Source organism: Chrysochloris asiatica, unplaced genomic scaffold (genome assembly GCF_000296735.1).
Source record: "Chrysochloris asiatica unplaced genomic scaffold, ChrAsi1.0 scaffold00105, whole genome shotgun sequence".
NCBI classification, from domain to species: Eukaryota; Metazoa; Chordata; class Mammalia; order Afrosoricida; family Chrysochloridae; genus Chrysochloris; species Chrysochloris asiatica.
Window position 1 is genome coordinate 8,718,766 of NW_006408623.1, and position 15,805 is coordinate 8,734,570.

The window sequence follows — 15,805 nt, forward strand, 5'->3', positions numbered from 1 at the left end:
AGCCCGAGTCCTAAGAGACAGTGGAGACGTGTGCAGGATTCTATGCAGTGCACATTTGAGGCCACGCACCATGCCACTGTCTCACCTGACAGTACCTACAATACCACTTCCTGGAGACTCTGATGCCTTACACTCTTCCCACTCTGCATGGAATTACTCGGGGAGATTCCTACAAGGCCTGGCCTGTCATACTAGCTGCCAGCACCAATCCAGGGCATGATGTCCTCCGAGAACTTGGCAAGAGCAGGGTGTCCAGGGGCTCCTGTGTGTCCAGGGGCTCCTGTGTGAGGCAGAGGCCTGGTCTGTCATGGGATGGGGGGTTCAGTTTGTCAGTTCAGGAGAAATGGGTAAAACACAGCTGGATAATTAGTGCAGGAGCCTCCCAGATCCCGGGGGTCGGGTCCCGGGTCTATGTGCTCCATTGCTGACAGGAAAGTCAAGTGTCATGTTCTGTTTGCACACAAGCAGGCCACTGTGTCCTTTCTGGACTCCCTTCTCAAGTCTGTATGGCCAGGGGCTCACAGAGAGACCATTCATGATCTTCTCTGACCAGTGGACCATCTCGATATTGGCGATGGTAGTGGTGGTGGTGTTCTGTGGAGTTGGTTCTGACACATAGCAACCCTGCATAGGGTTTCTGAGGCTGTAAATCTTTATGGAAGCAGAAAGCCTTATCGTTCTTCCACAGATCAGCTGGTAGTTTTGAACTTTTGACCTTCAGGTTAGCAGCTCGACTCATATCCACTACGCTACGTGTAATAAAGCCACTGCCCCTGCAACAAACTCTGACTGGGATCCAAGCCCTGGACAGTTTCAAGTGACCTAATGTGGAGGTTTAGAAGACCTGATGGTGCCGTGGTTAAGTGTTGGGCTGGTAACAAGTCTGTAGTTCAAACCCACCGGCCGCTCCAAGGGAGAAATATTGACGCTCTTTGTTCCTGTACTGACTCTTAACCCTCAGGAGCAGATTCCTGGTGTGGCACTGTAGAATCAGCACTGGACTTTGAATCACAAGCTTAGCAGTTCAAACCCACCATGTGCTCCTGAGGAAACTTACACAGGCTCGCTATGAGTTGGAAGTGACTCTTCGCAATAACCACCACCCTAAGGAGCAGTTCTAGCTGTCCTCTGGGCCTGCTCTGAGTAAGAATTGACTCAGTAGCAGTGGGCAACATGGAGGTTAGATGAACACTGACGATACCATAGCTTTCCAGGAGAACAAACAAATCAGCCGTAGAAACAATACAACCCGAACACTCCTTAGAAGCAAGAATGGTGAGACTTGGATTCTCTGACTTTTGGATATGCCATCAGAAAAGAACAGTCTCTAGAAAAGGACATATTTGGTGACGCAGAGGGTCATTGAAAGAAGAGGGAACCCTGAAGGAAATGACCTGACACTTAAACAAGTGCAGGTTGTGAAGAGGATTCAGGGCTGGAGACCATTTTGTTCCCTGTTACCTGGCGATGTGGAAGTAGGTGGTAGTCATCCTGACCTCCATGCCCTCAGCAGGTCCCTCTGCCCTTACTCTCCTGGACAACATGGCAGGCCCTAGGAGTGGGACTCTGAGGTGGGTGAGTGGAGCAGCCTGGCTCCCTTTGACAGGGATCCTTTCCTGGTGGCAGACTGCAGTATCAGCAAAGAGTGTCACTACATGGTTTCCATGTGTGTAAAGCCAAGAGTAATGAGGACAACATACCATACACACACACTCTTCTCCAACATTGGAGGAGCCAGGGCCGGGCCGCTGCCCCCCAGCCCACAATGTCCAGGGATGGACAGCTTCCCTTCAGTCCACAATGTCCAGGGACAGAGAGCCACCCCCCAGCCCATAATGTCCAGGGACAGACAGCTGCCCCTCAGGCTACAATATCCAGGGATGGAGAGCTTCCCTTCAACCTACAATGTCCAGGGACAGACAGCTGACCCCCAGCCCGCAATGTCCAGGGATGGACAGCTGCCACCACCCACTCTGCAATGTCCAGAGACCCCTTTCCAAAGACACGTACACCAGGGACCTTTCAACACTCACATTCTCAACCAAATGGCTGCTCAGCAAAGTCAGGAAGCTCAATCCAGGCACTGAGATCAGATGTGCATTTGTACCCCCAAAGCAAGAGCTGCAGGAGAGGCACCCCAGTGCCTCTGTCACCATAGGGAAGTGAAGTCCAGGTCCAAGCAAGCAGGATAGCTTTGATGCAAACACACGTGTCCCTGGTCCCCTTGTTGACACTTGCCTCTTCTCCATCCACACGTTGGCCTCCACTGCCCCTCAGGCTCGTCTGAGAGTTCCTTGCTTGCTTACATATGTATCTGGTCTTATAGCCAAGTTAACCCACACAACTGGCCATCTACACTCCTAGCCAGCCCTCCTGCCCATTCCATCCCACCCTCATCCATCCATCCACCTTCTGGAAGACTCACCTAACCCTCCAAACCTCGAGGAAGTCCCATTCATCATCCTGTTCTTCACCTCAGTATCTCTCACCCCTGTCTCTCCCCTGAGCCCAGTGGGATGCACCCCTGTGGGGAGGGAGTTCTGTGTGGTGGTGGTCATGTCATTATAGTCACCCTAGCACCTGGCTGGGGCCCAAAGCATTTATAAGTTATTGTTTGAGGGATCCATACTAACCATCTGGGAGACCAGTCAGGGAATGAGTGAACCCCCTGAATCTCAGCATCTTTTGTTGCCACAGGAGTTCATCTAGGGGGACTGACCACTGAGTTCACCATGGTGGTGGCCACGTCCTCTGCAGAGTTTAATTTTGGCACACCTGGTTTTATTTTGCTCTGTAGATGTGATGTTGCTTACAAATGGAAGGCTTGTGGAAACCCTGCATCAAGCAAGTCTATGGACAGCATTTTCCCATCAGCATGAGCTCACTTCCTGTTTCTGTGTGCCTTGTTGGCCAGTCGCATAAGATCGCTAATGTTTTCATCATGCCAGTGCACACTTCATAGATGAACGTGTGGTTGAAACATTGCTTTCATATGAACTGGGAATCAAACAAATGTTGCGTGTGATTGGCTGGAATGCGATATTCCCTTTATTGCAGTGGTCAGGAACCAAACCTTCAGTACCCCGAGGTCTATCCACAGCCCCAGGTAAAATGTGCTGATGGCAGTGTAGTAGACTTACATGCTCTACAGAATCAACCCTCACCCCGCAGCCCCCCAGGGTTTCCTGTGGCTCATGCTGCCTTAGAAAAACTGAGAATTTCTGCAGCAGGTAGGAAGGCTCCCTTGGGAGGTAATGAACAATTACACCTGAGGATAGAGAGTAGACCCCATTGGGCCCCACTGGCAGGAACACAGGCAGACAAGATGCCAAGGTCCTGTTGCTTTCTATCTGGATACCAGCACAGCTGACCAGGGCACGTGGTTCCCCAACACAGCTGACCAGGGCACACAGCTGACCAATGTGGGTGAGGCCAGGGCACACAGCTGACCACCATGGCAGACCAGGGCATGCTGACCAGCACCAGCTTGTTTAGGGCCCTCCCACAGAGAACATGGGCACCCACACTCCTGCTGATGACCCTGGATGGGGACTCCTCACCCCAAACTCGAGGCTGACATTAAAGTCCCCAAGGCCTCATACCTGGATGGCACACAAAACTGACCCAGGTAGTTGCGATTTCTGTTTGCTTATTCAGCTGCAGTTCCCTGTTGTATACCTCATTCTAATCTGCAGATTTTGAAGCTAGTTTTTACTATAACAACCTTTTTAACTCTGCTTCCAGATGACTCCATTACAAAAGGACATCTTTAAAAACCAAAACCTGTAGCTCCCTGGTGGAAGGTATTTTGAGTGTGGTGTGTTCAAACATCTGGAATTCTCTGAGGACCTGTGGAAAGGGCTGGAGGAGCCTTAATTAGCATTCAGCCCCCCTTTTTCCAGAGTCCGGGGAGAAAACTCTTTGAAGCTGAAGGCACAGCCTCAGCACTGAGATTTTAATACACATCCACGCAGACATGGGAGGAGGACCATTTACCATGTCAGCGCTCCTTTTCCTCTTCAGGATGGGGTCACTTCTCACTGGAGCAGCAAATGAACCTTTAAACACACTATGGTCTGCGGAGCAGCACTTTCTCATTGGCAGCAACAAATAACAACTGTGCTGAGGCACTGCACTTTTTCAGGGCTCCCAGGGCCTGGGGTGTCTTACCAGGGGGATCCGGGCACGGGGGCGGAGGCCACAGGTCTGCTGCCCTTGGTGAGGCTCTCCTCTCCTCGAACTAGAATGGAGGTTGGCTCCTTGAACAGAAAAAGAAGGGAGTGCTTGGTGAGTTATTTCTAAATGGTCAACAGCAGTTACAGACCACCACAAGACCAATCTCAAGGACTCCTGTAGACAGACCTGCTCATCATCAAACACAACAACCTAACCACCTGCTATTGTGTTAACTCTGATTCATGGTGTGTGTCAGAGTAGAACTGAACTCCACAGGGTTCTCAGTGGATGATGTTTCATAAGTAGACTCCACTCATGGTGCCCCCGTGTGTGTCAGACTAGAACTGTGCTCCACAGGGTTCTCAGTGGATGATGTTTCATAAGTAGACTCCACTCATGGTGCCCTGTGTGTGTCAGAGTAGAACTGTGCTCCACAGGGTTCTCAGTGGATGATTTTTCATAAGTAGATCCCACTCATGGTGCCCCCGTGTGTGTCAGAGTAGAACTGTGCTCCACTGGGTCTTCAATGGCTGATTTTTCCTAAGTACTTTCCACTCATGGTATCCATGTGTGTGTCAGAGTAGATCTGTGCTCCACAGGGTTCTCAGTGGATGATTTTCCATAAGTAGATCCCACTCATGGCACCCCCGTGTGTGTCAGAGCAGAAGTCTGCTCCACAGAGTTTCCAGTGGCTGATTTCTTAGAGAAGTAGACTGTAAGACCTTTCTTCACAGGTGCTTCTGAGTGGATCTGAAACCCCAACCTTTCTATTAGTAGGTGAGTACAAACTGTTTGTACTGTCCAAGGAGGGGTGAGAGGAGCAGGATGGACTTTTAGAGTCAGGAATCTGGAGCACATCTTAGGGTGGAGCTTCCTTGTCTATTCATGAGAATTTTCTTGGTGAGCACAGTTGGTATGAGGGCCCATTGATGGGCGGTGAGGTCTTGGTAAGAAATCTGAAGGGTGGCCCAGTAGGAAGGCTCCTTGGACTGTCATGCTCCCACTTCTGAGCACAGACAAGGTGAGCCCTTATGTGCCAGGATGAAACCATGCTCCATGGGGGTCTCGTGGCTGGAATTTCAGAAACTGATAGCCAGGCCTTTCTTCCCAGGTGCCTCTGAGTAGACGCAAACCTCCAGCATTTTGGTTAGTAATGGGGCTCCTTAACCATTTGCAGCAGAGTGGAGGTGGGGCTTGTGCTGTGGATGGAGCAGGAACAGCAGGCCAGGCAGGCTGCCTCTGACAAACACTGTCCTCTGTTCACCTAAATTGTCTGAACTGCTTGCTGAGGCAGAAACTGAGGCAGACAGCCCCACTGGGAGCAGCTCTGTAAATGAGTCTGGTTCAGTGATGACTGCTCACAGGAAAGCAGGTGAAGTCACCTGGAACCCTGGGCATGGCCGGGCTTCGGTGGACAGCCAGTGATGCTCCCAGGCTGCTACCTATGACCTCGGACTCCTTGACACTGGTTCCCAGCTCCCTGGCCATGCATCCAGGGACTGGGCTCAAGGAGACAGCTCCGGATCGGTTCCCAGATTCCTGGGTCTTGAGTCCCAGAGCTGAGCTCAGGGAGCCTGCTTTATACGGGAATAAAACAGATGTACAGTAAGTTCTAATAGCATGGCTTCTACTCTATTTCCCCATTTAAAACTTAGCATTGTCTAATGTTTAGGGAGTAAATGAAAAAGATTTATTTTCTAAAATTTGAAAGAAATAGAAAATTATGCTGGGACCCTTGTTCATTTTCATTTGAATTTGTTGGTGGTGGTGTGTGCTGTCGGGTTGGTTCAGACTTATAGTGACCCTGTGTAGGGTTTCTGAGGAGCAAGTGGTGAGCTTGAACCACCAACCTTGCTGTTCAAACCGACGTTTCAGTCCAGTGCATTACCCTGCAGTGCCAAACCAGAATGCAGACAGACACAAAAAGTGCTTGAGGCTAGAAGCTGCGCAGAGGGAGATTCAAGGAGGACTTGAACCAGTTCATTCCAGTCTGACTCTGCTGAGAATATTCATTCCCTCTCCCTATAGTTGCCACTCTAACAAGACCCCCAGGTGATTTTGTATGCATAGAGCCACCAGGGAGCACTACAAATTTAGCTTTATAGAGAATTTCAATTAGGAATGGAAGCAGCTCCTCTTGGAAACTCAGATGTCCAGGTTCAGATGGAGTTTAGAGCTACAGTGCTGATGCTGACGGCAGGTCTGGACTCATTGTAAACAGTAGGATTAGAGCCCCAAATTCGCCACTTGATGATCATGAGGAATTCAAAATAAATATTTGAAGTGTCAATTGGAGTTCTTGTGTGGTGCTGCGGGTTAATGTGCTGGACTGTAAGGTCAATTTAAACCTCAGGGTCAGTGGTTCAAGTTCACCAGCCATGCCTCAGAAACCCTATGCAGGTCACCATAAGTCAGAACCCACTCTATGGCACTTCACAACAACAAGAAAGAACAATGAATTTGCACTAATGCAGCAAATCATTGTGGTAAGGGATGTTTGTTTGTATGTTTATTCATCTGTTCGCCCCCTCCTAACTGTTTTCATGGACTTATTTTCAAACAAGAGGCAGTTGTTGGGATAGAACAAGGAGGTACTGAAGGGCTTAAAATCAGGAAGGGTGTGTGCCAGGGTTCTATTCTTTCACCATGCTTATTCGACATGTATGCTGAGCAAATAAACTGAGAAACTAGATTATAGGAAGAAGAACGTAGAATCATGATTGCAGAAAGAACCTGCAATTAACAACTTGCAATACACAGATGATGCAACATGGCTGGCTGGGAGAGAAGAAGACTTAAAATCCTTACTGATGAAGATCAAAGACTATATAGCCTTCAGTATGTGTGCACCTCAATGTAAAGAAAACAAACATCCTTAGAACTGGACCAATAAATAACAACATGATAAATAGACAAAAGATTGAAGTTGCCAAAGACTTCATTGTGCTTGCATCCACAATTAACACCCATGGAAGCAGCAGTCAAGAAATTACATGACATTTTGCATTCAGCAAATCTGCTGCACAAGACCTCTGTAATGTGTCAAAGAGCAAAGAGGTCAGTTTGAGGACTAATGTGTATCTGACTCAAGCCATGGTACTTTCAATTGCCTCATATGCATGCAAAAGTTGGACAGTGAGTAAGGAAGGCCATAGAAGAATTGATGTATTTGAATTATAATGTTGGAGAAGAATATCAAAAGTACCATGGACCACCAAAAGAACAAATAAATCTGTGTTAAAAGAAGTACAACCAGGATGCTTCTTGGAAGCCTGGATGGTCAGACTTCACCTCTCATACTTTGGACATGTTATCAGGAGGGACCAGTCCTTAAAAAGGACCTCATGCTTGGTAAAGCAGAGTGTCAGCAAGAAAGAGGAAGACCCCAACGAGATGAAATGGAACCTTGACAGCAGCGATGGCCTCAAGTCTAACAATTGTCAGTACAGTGAAAGGCCGGGCAGTGTTTTGCTCTGTTGTGCATAAGTTCACTATGAGTTGGGGCTGACTCGAAGGCACCTAATAGCAAGAATCTCAAACTTAGGATGATAGGACCTCAATTTTACTCTCCCTCAGAAAGTCCATTGAGGTAAAAAGATGGCAGTGTGCGGTTCAAAGCAACAACCATGTTTTCAACTGAGGATTTCAGGGGAAAATATATCTCTAGACTGATCAAAAATAAAATAAATGTCATTCTAAACATTTTGTACTCTCTTTCCACCATCATGATGTGATACTGTAAGTGATCAGGTGATTAACCAACTGATTACTCCTCAAAATGAATGTGTCCAATGTGTAACCCTGTGGTGGAACAAAGGAAGCCACGCAAATGAGGCCACAATTGCACGGGGACCCCAGTTCATGTGTCCAGGGGCCCAAAGGGGAACAAGGACTCACTTTGTCTTTTGTTGTTGTTGTTGTTGTTGTTATTAAGTACCCTCTAGTTAGTTCCAACCCAATAGCCACCTGTCCAAGGAAAGGCTAATAGGTTTGAATCTATGAGCTTGCAGTCAGCAGTCCAGTGATTGTCCTGCAGCACCACACCAGAACTTTCCAATAGAGAAGTCTGAGGGAATGTGCTGCACTGTTGAAGCATGAAAAAAATATCAACGTTGAACAAAAGTGAAAAAAACCAATCTATAAAGTCAAGGATGCACTAAATCCCAACCAATGACCCTGAAAGCTGCCCTTGGTAACATCTGACAACTTGGGGTGAGGTCGTCTCTAGCTGAGCCCCAGAACTGAGGATGAGGATAGGTCATGGTATCATGAGAGGTCCAAGCTGGAAGAGCCGTGTGTGGAGACGTTCACAGACATGCTACAAAGAACATGGAGTGAGATTGCTTCTGTGTTAGCCCTGGATCCTGGAACTATGTCCGTATGCATTTCAGACACGTCACGGGGACATCTCAGGCAAGTGTGTCCTGAGATCTTACTGGGGTCTTTCCATGCTCATTCTGAAGGACTTTTGTGATAAATAAGTTTAGTAAATTATTTTAATTGTTATAATTAACTCTGGAGACATTGGGTGCCACAGTTAACATGCTCAGTTGTTGACCTCAAGTTTGCAGGTTCAAGTCCACCCAAAGGTACTTTGGAAGAAAGACCTGGGGTCTACTTCTGAAAAATCAGCCACAAGCCACAAAAATGCCCACAGAGCCCAGTGCTACCCAGACACGCATGAGGGGGCCAGGAGTCACAGTCGACTTGACAGAAGCTGGCTGATTATCATTCACTCTAAGTTTGTCATTTTTTTACACGTTTCTGTTAGTAGGAATTATCTTTGTTCCCTGTAAGAAATAAGATCTAGATACATAATTAGCAAAACAGGGATTATTTAGAAACAGCTGTCTTAAAAAATATTAAGACCAGAGTTTATATGACTAATCCAATTAGAGGAACGAGGAGAGATTTTCATTATGAAGTTAATTGAACAACGGAAAGCCACAAGGCTGCTGAGTCCTAGATTGCCTCTGTTAATTATTCAAGTAAATACGGTAGAGTATGAATTGTGAAGGGGACTAACACTTAAATTCAGCAAGGCTAAAGTTCTCCACTGCTAATTACCAAGGTCTTCTTCCTGAGCCTCACGCTGGTTATGATTTCCTGTTGGCCATAAAAGTGGCTAATCATGGGGTAAAAGTCCTGTTCCACAACGAAGCAATAACAGTGAATTAGACTCAAAGAACCCAGTGATAAATAAAGTATTTATTTGAAGTACTAGAAAGGCTATCTGCTTAATTAATATGTGATTCCAGCATGAATGTTAATCTCTTATAGGAAAAGCATGCATCAGGGAACATAGGTCTCATTTGCATCAACACAAAAGGTTGCTATAGGCCATTTAGCATGGGCATTAATGATCTGGGGCAAGGTGGGAGGGTGGACTCCTCATGGTCACCCCAGAGAGGAAGGTTGCTAATTGGGAAACAGGTCCAAAAACCAGTGAGGACCAACCGTGGTTAAGGGCCCCAAGGCAGAGAACCAAGGCAGACAAGTACCTGCAAAAACTCAATTCGGAAAGACAGGGAGAAAATACAAAGCAGTACCAGAGACTCGGGGACAGCCTGCAGATCAGATTAAACAAGTATGGCCTGGGGTTTTTCGAGGTAGCAGTAAGAACAGATTGGGTTATTCAGAGCAAGGACTGTGCTGTGGCAGGCACTCAGTGGGTCCACACATCCTCACATTCATTAGGCAAATACACGAAAAAAAAGAGCCCAGACTGGAATGTTATGTATGAAAAACAAATGTTCATTGGAGTTTCCTAACAGTGAAGCACAAATATAAAATGCGCCTTCGGTCAGCAGTCTGTCTGTCCAAACATGGCCCGTGGGCACTCTCCAGGGGAGACTGGGAATCAGGCCTGCCCCTGGGCCTCCTCTGAGTAGGGCAGCCCCCAGTGAAACCCATCCCCCCAATGTTCTAGAAAGACAGGCTGAATGTGGTTCTCTTTACACGGCAGACTGGGATGCAGTCACTTGAAACAGATACTGCAGGTATAATGTGCCCCTGGCGGAACCAATGGTTAAGTGCCGGGCAACTGACCAAAAGGTTGGAGGTTCAAGTCCACCCAGAGGTACCTCAGAAAAAAGACATGATGGTCTACTTCCAGAAACTCAAACCAGAGCCAGCTTGATGGCCCCTCACTTGGATTTTGGACCCTCGCCTTCAGGGTGGGGTTCAGGGTCCCAGTACAGACCTCATCCTCCTTGACGGCTGCCCGGCTCTTCCCCTCCGCAGGCAGCATCAGGGTTGGGGGCCGGGGGGCCCGGCTGCGCTCTCTGCCTTTATCTGTTGGACCAAAGCAATGATCATTAACATTCCATTTGTCACAGCAAGCAGAGCCAACTCAACAACCAAAGACAAAAGGCAACCTTGAAAGCTCCACTTGGTTGGACGATTTGTGAATTGTATGGGCAGTTCTGGGCTGTATGCCTTCTGGGTAGAGGAGTGAGTATTACTTCACACAGGTGTGTATTCTTTGTGCACCAACACACACAGATACATGCAGATCTATGCACACACTCACATACAGTAATACATATACACACTGTTAGGGCATTTCTGGGCTGCATCCCTCCTGGGTAAAGGACTGAGTTTCACTTCACACGGGTGTGCATTATCACACACAGACATGTGCACATGCATGCACACATACACAGCTGTACATATGAACACATGCACAGAAATACATAGATGTACACACCTACACAGTCATACACATATACACACACATGAACACAGATGCACACACATCATGCATAACACACACACAGCTGTACATATGAATACACACACAGAAGTATATAGGTGTGCACACCTACACAATCAAACCTATGAAAACAGATGCATACATGCACACACATCACACACAGCTGTACATGTGAACACACATGCACATGCATACATAGTGCTGTGATTTCTACACAGTTGTACACATGTACACACATGTGAGCACAGGTGCACACATGAACACAGAGATCACATATTACACAGCTGTACATATCGAATACACACAGATAAATACATAGGTGGGCACACTTACACATCCAGACACATGTACACACACATGAACACATGTACACATATCATACATACACCTCTGTACATATTAGCACAGAGAAACACATAGGTTACCTACCTACACAATTGTACATATGTACACACACAAACACAGATGCACACATGCACACACATCACACATAAACAGCTGTAATATGAACAAACACATATAAATACATAGGTGTGCACACCTTCACAGTTGTGCACATGTACACACACATGAACACACATGCACACATATCACACATATCACACACTCATACAGTGATACATATGCCCACACAGATACAAGTGGACGCAGGTACACACATACATAAGCATGCACATAGTTATCAATATGTACAAGTATGTGCAAGGCACATATGAACACAGATACACACAAGGGCACAAGCACATACGTACATGCATACATACACTGGTCTGTATGTAGACACACACATAGGCACAGGCACATTTAGACTCGTATACACACAACTAAGAGCACACACATGCACACACTTGGACAAAGAACTGGGGAGCTGTCTTGTAGCCACACAGGCTTTGGTTGGAGCTTAGGGGGCTGTCCCTTGTGCTTTTAGTGGGTCTACAACTGGAAGGTTTGTGCCCCTGAGGCAGCTCCTGCATAGACTACCCTGGTGTCCTCTGCTCAGTTCCACATCCCAGAGGGGCAAGTACCCTGTAACAGCCACAAACTTCCTCCAATGTGCACAGGCTCTGGACAAGGGGACACATATGACACCATCGAGACTTCCCATCCACCCTGTGGACATCATGGTCTCCACAGACACTCTGGTGTTACCACACATGAGTCCAGCCAACATTTCTCCTTCCCATTTTTTAGGAATCAAGCTTTCCAGAGTTCTGCAAAAATTGATCCCCAAAAACCATTTCCTGGGGAGGAATGGGCAGTGAGGAGCCTGCACCATGGGGCCTCTGGCCTACTCCAATGTCAGGCAGTGGTGCCTCTTCCCGATTCTGTGTCCTCGTCTACAAAACAGACAACCCACCGACACCTCAGAGAGATGCTGAGAGTGAAGGAAAATAGCCATTGTCCACAGGACATTGGAGCAGGTTGAACTGGGTCCCCCAGAAATGCATGCCTTACTCTAAGACAGGGTCTTTGTAGATGCCACAAAGAGAGGGGTGTGGAGATACGGTTCCTTGGGTTTGGGGCAGTGGAATAAACAGATAAAGCATCATCTTCCCAGGAGTAAATCTACCTCAGCTTCTTCTAAGATGTGGACATAGAAGTGCATTGTGAGGCAAGTCAGAAAGAGGAAGAGCAAGACGGTGTGTGCACAGGACCTTTCTCACCAGCGATGAGCAGTGCTGAAGTTTACTCCTCCGTCATCTCAGGCAAACACAATAAGATCCTTTTTTTTTACTGAAAGTCATTGATCTTTTTAAAATTCAGGTCTTAAAAATCTGGCTTTTGAGAGCAAGGAATTTATATCATTCACCCTGAGTGCTTCATTAAGAAGATCTGTTTGATGATCACGGTAAAGCCTCTAATCGCAGATGTGCGTCCCTCAGAAGACAGATGAGTATGCCCTCTCCTCAATAGTTCCCTTAATCGCCGGCACTCCTTAACAACCATTGATTCTGCACCACCTCGGAGGAGTGTGGATCAGCCAGTGCACCCTGGGGTCCCTCACGTGTACCCTGGTCCATGGCTCAGCCGCCGATTCTATGAGTCTCCATGGGCCACTTCTGGGGTACACTCTGACATGCTTAAGTACTCTTTGCTTTGGGCCTCTCCACAAACTCTGATGATGTTGTCATAAAACATTCCCTTGAGAACACAGAGAACTAGTTTATGGAGGAAAATCAACAAGTCATATGGCGATGTGCGTTCAAGCACTTAGGGGAACACACCATCTATCTCTCCCCTTTGAGAGGGGCATGATGGGAATATCTCTCCTAGCAATCCATCTATTGACCAAGTCCAGCTCTGTGATGTAAAATGCTCCCTGGAGACCTTCTGGTTGATTTTCCTGCTGGCAGGGCTGAGTGACAAAGAGAACTGAAAGGTGGTGTGGTGTCTGAAAGGAAAAAGGAGCCCCTTGTGCTGAAAATAGCCTTGTCCATCTAGTGATGAGTGTGTATTCCCTGCTCATATGGAAGCCAGCTCAACTCTATGTGCTTGTGGGAGAGAGACAAGGTGGTCAGTTAGACAGTGTCCTCCCTGGAGGGTAGGGTGCAGAAATTGGCCAGGGTGTGCAAGATGGGACCATAAAGGGGAAGCACGAATAAGGAAAGAAAAAAAAAAAAAAAAAAGTTCCATGTCTTAGGCAAAACTTAGCCTTGGATTTTGTTGTTGTTGGATGCCACCTGCCTCAACACATGGTGGACCCAGGCACAATGAATATTGACTGGTCCTGTTCTGTTCTCCTGAGTGGTAGTGGGTGGGACCACTGTGACTCTTAGGGACTTCACTAACTGATTCTCAGAAGTACATCTTCCTAGTTCATCTTAGTCTGAGTTCACAGTCAGCATCACAGTAACACTCAGGCCTCCACCTACAAACACCACTGGCCCCATACTAGGTACCCTGGGCAGGAGTCCAATCTGGGCCTCCGGTATGGCAGGCAAGAATTCTGCCCCTGAGCCACCATGTGGCCATCAGTCTAGACAACAGCAGATCTTGCTTTATGGCTTTAATGAGCTTTGCAGATTTGTGTTTCTAATTTTACAAATGGAAGGTTTGTAGCAAGCCTGCATCCAGCAAATCTATGGGAACTATTGTTCCAACATGTAGTGCTTACTTCTTGTCTCTGTCACATTTTAGTAAGTAAGAGTAGATGTCATCCAGTGGGATCCCAGGGTGGAAGTCATCCAATGGGACTTCAGGGTGGACTTGGAACTGAGAGGACCCCAGAGTGGACACAGTGCTGTAGAATCTCAGGTATTGCTATCAAGGGGCATCAGAGCAGCGTCATACAGGCTGAGACATACCTACTCAGGTATGTTACCTCCTGGTCTGTTGTTCTGTCAAAAGCAGTCACCATGTTGTTGACCGGCTCTACTTAGGCCAGCCTTGAGGGGCTGCTGTTATCCTAGAGCACTTCCTGCTGGTACCCCAGAGAGCTTCCCGGTCATTCTCACAAAATTTCATACTTGTCTATCACGCTAGTGCACATTTACCAGACTCCTGTTGTGGTGCTGTAGGATCAGCACTGGACTGCAAACCACAAGGTCAGCAGTTCAAACATATTCAACTGCACTTGACAACAACATTGCACACTTAATAGACTATTGTTGTTAAGTGCTGTTGAGTCTGTTCCTACTCAGAGCAACCCCAAATAGGGTTTTGGAGGAGCAGCTAGTAGGTTTGAACCACCAACCTTGTGGTTAGCAGTCCAATTCATATCCTACAGCAACACACCAGAATTCCTAATAATATACCATAAATATAGCTTTCCTATGCATTACAAAACCAAAACAACAATGCCTTGTATGACTCACTTTATTGCAATCTCATGCTCATTACAGTAGTGTGGGATCTGATGCACAGTGTCTCCAAGGTCTGCCTGTGCAACAACCTGTTCTCATACAGTTCCTGACAGGTGACGATTCCAAGGTACCTGTCATCATCTGGTATCCAGCCACAGATCAAAGACAGCAAAAAGACAAATCCTAACTGACAACAAGCTTTTTTTTTTTTTTTTTTTTTTTGGCTGTAAAAGGAATTTTATTGTTTTCATTTGGTCCATAGTTTGGATGAAGAGGGGCTCCAGGGTGTTGACTATGCTGCTTCTGTGGTTGGAAATCAAGGTTCAGGCAGAAGGTCTGAGGACAGCAGGGGAATGTTGAAGGCCCTTCATAGGTTGTGGGACTCCATAGGCCCTTCCTAGTCATGATTGAGAGTGAGCCTCTCGAAGAGATACTCGCTCAGCCCTGCCTGGAGACTGGCCATCCTTCAGAGGTTGGTCAAGTGGTCGTCCATCTTCTTGATAATTTTCATTTCCTTGTTGAGGAAATGGTTCTCCAGAATGTCACAGAGGTGGGGGTCTGTGTGGATAGCACCCATGGCATGCAGATCCAGAAGTGACAGGTTTAAGTTCTTCTCCCGGGTTAGAGTGGCTTCCATGTTGTACAGGGTTCTTCCCCACTCATCTTGGGATGGCCTCTGCACATCCTAGAAGACAGCGTGACCACCATGTTGTTTTTTCAGTTTCAAGAGATCCTCAGCACCCTCGTGCTTCTCCTTCACCAACTCACAGATGAAATGTCCCACTCCTTCCAAGGTCACATCACCATAATCAAAATAGAAGCCCCGAGAGAGGAGGTGTAAGAGACCCGGAGATGCAGATTAACCAGATGGTTGACACTGGCCTCTGTTTCAGGGGAAGAATTCTGATGGATCTAAGAGCTCATGGTTGGTCAAAGATTTGAAGCTAACCACACACCAAAAAAAGCGGTGTTTAGCTAGTCCTGATGATACTGAATGGTCAAGAAGATGGTTCCAGAGAAAAGATTATACCTGAAGAGAATGTTAGAGGTGGTCCAAGGCTGGATGTGGGGGAATTCCCAGATCTGTTCTGTCCAAACACATCCACCAGAC

General features: G+C 47.1%; 1 protein-coding gene across 1 annotated transcript in view; it reads right to left on the reverse strand.

The window, feature by feature from the left end:
- The window catches only part of TCERG1L (transcription elongation regulator 1-like), a 249,504-nt gene that overhangs the window by 63,776 nt on the left and 169,923 nt on the right, over positions 1 to 15,805 (reverse strand). The window contains exons 7-8 of the mRNA XM_006867479.1: positions 10,379 to 10,470; positions 4,171 to 4,259 (exon numbers count right to left, since the gene is read on the reverse strand). Coding sequence (XP_006867541.1) covers positions 4,171 to 4,259; positions 10,379 to 10,470 — 181 coding nt within the window. The remainder of the gene's footprint in view (positions 1 to 4,170; positions 4,260 to 10,378; positions 10,471 to 15,805) is intronic.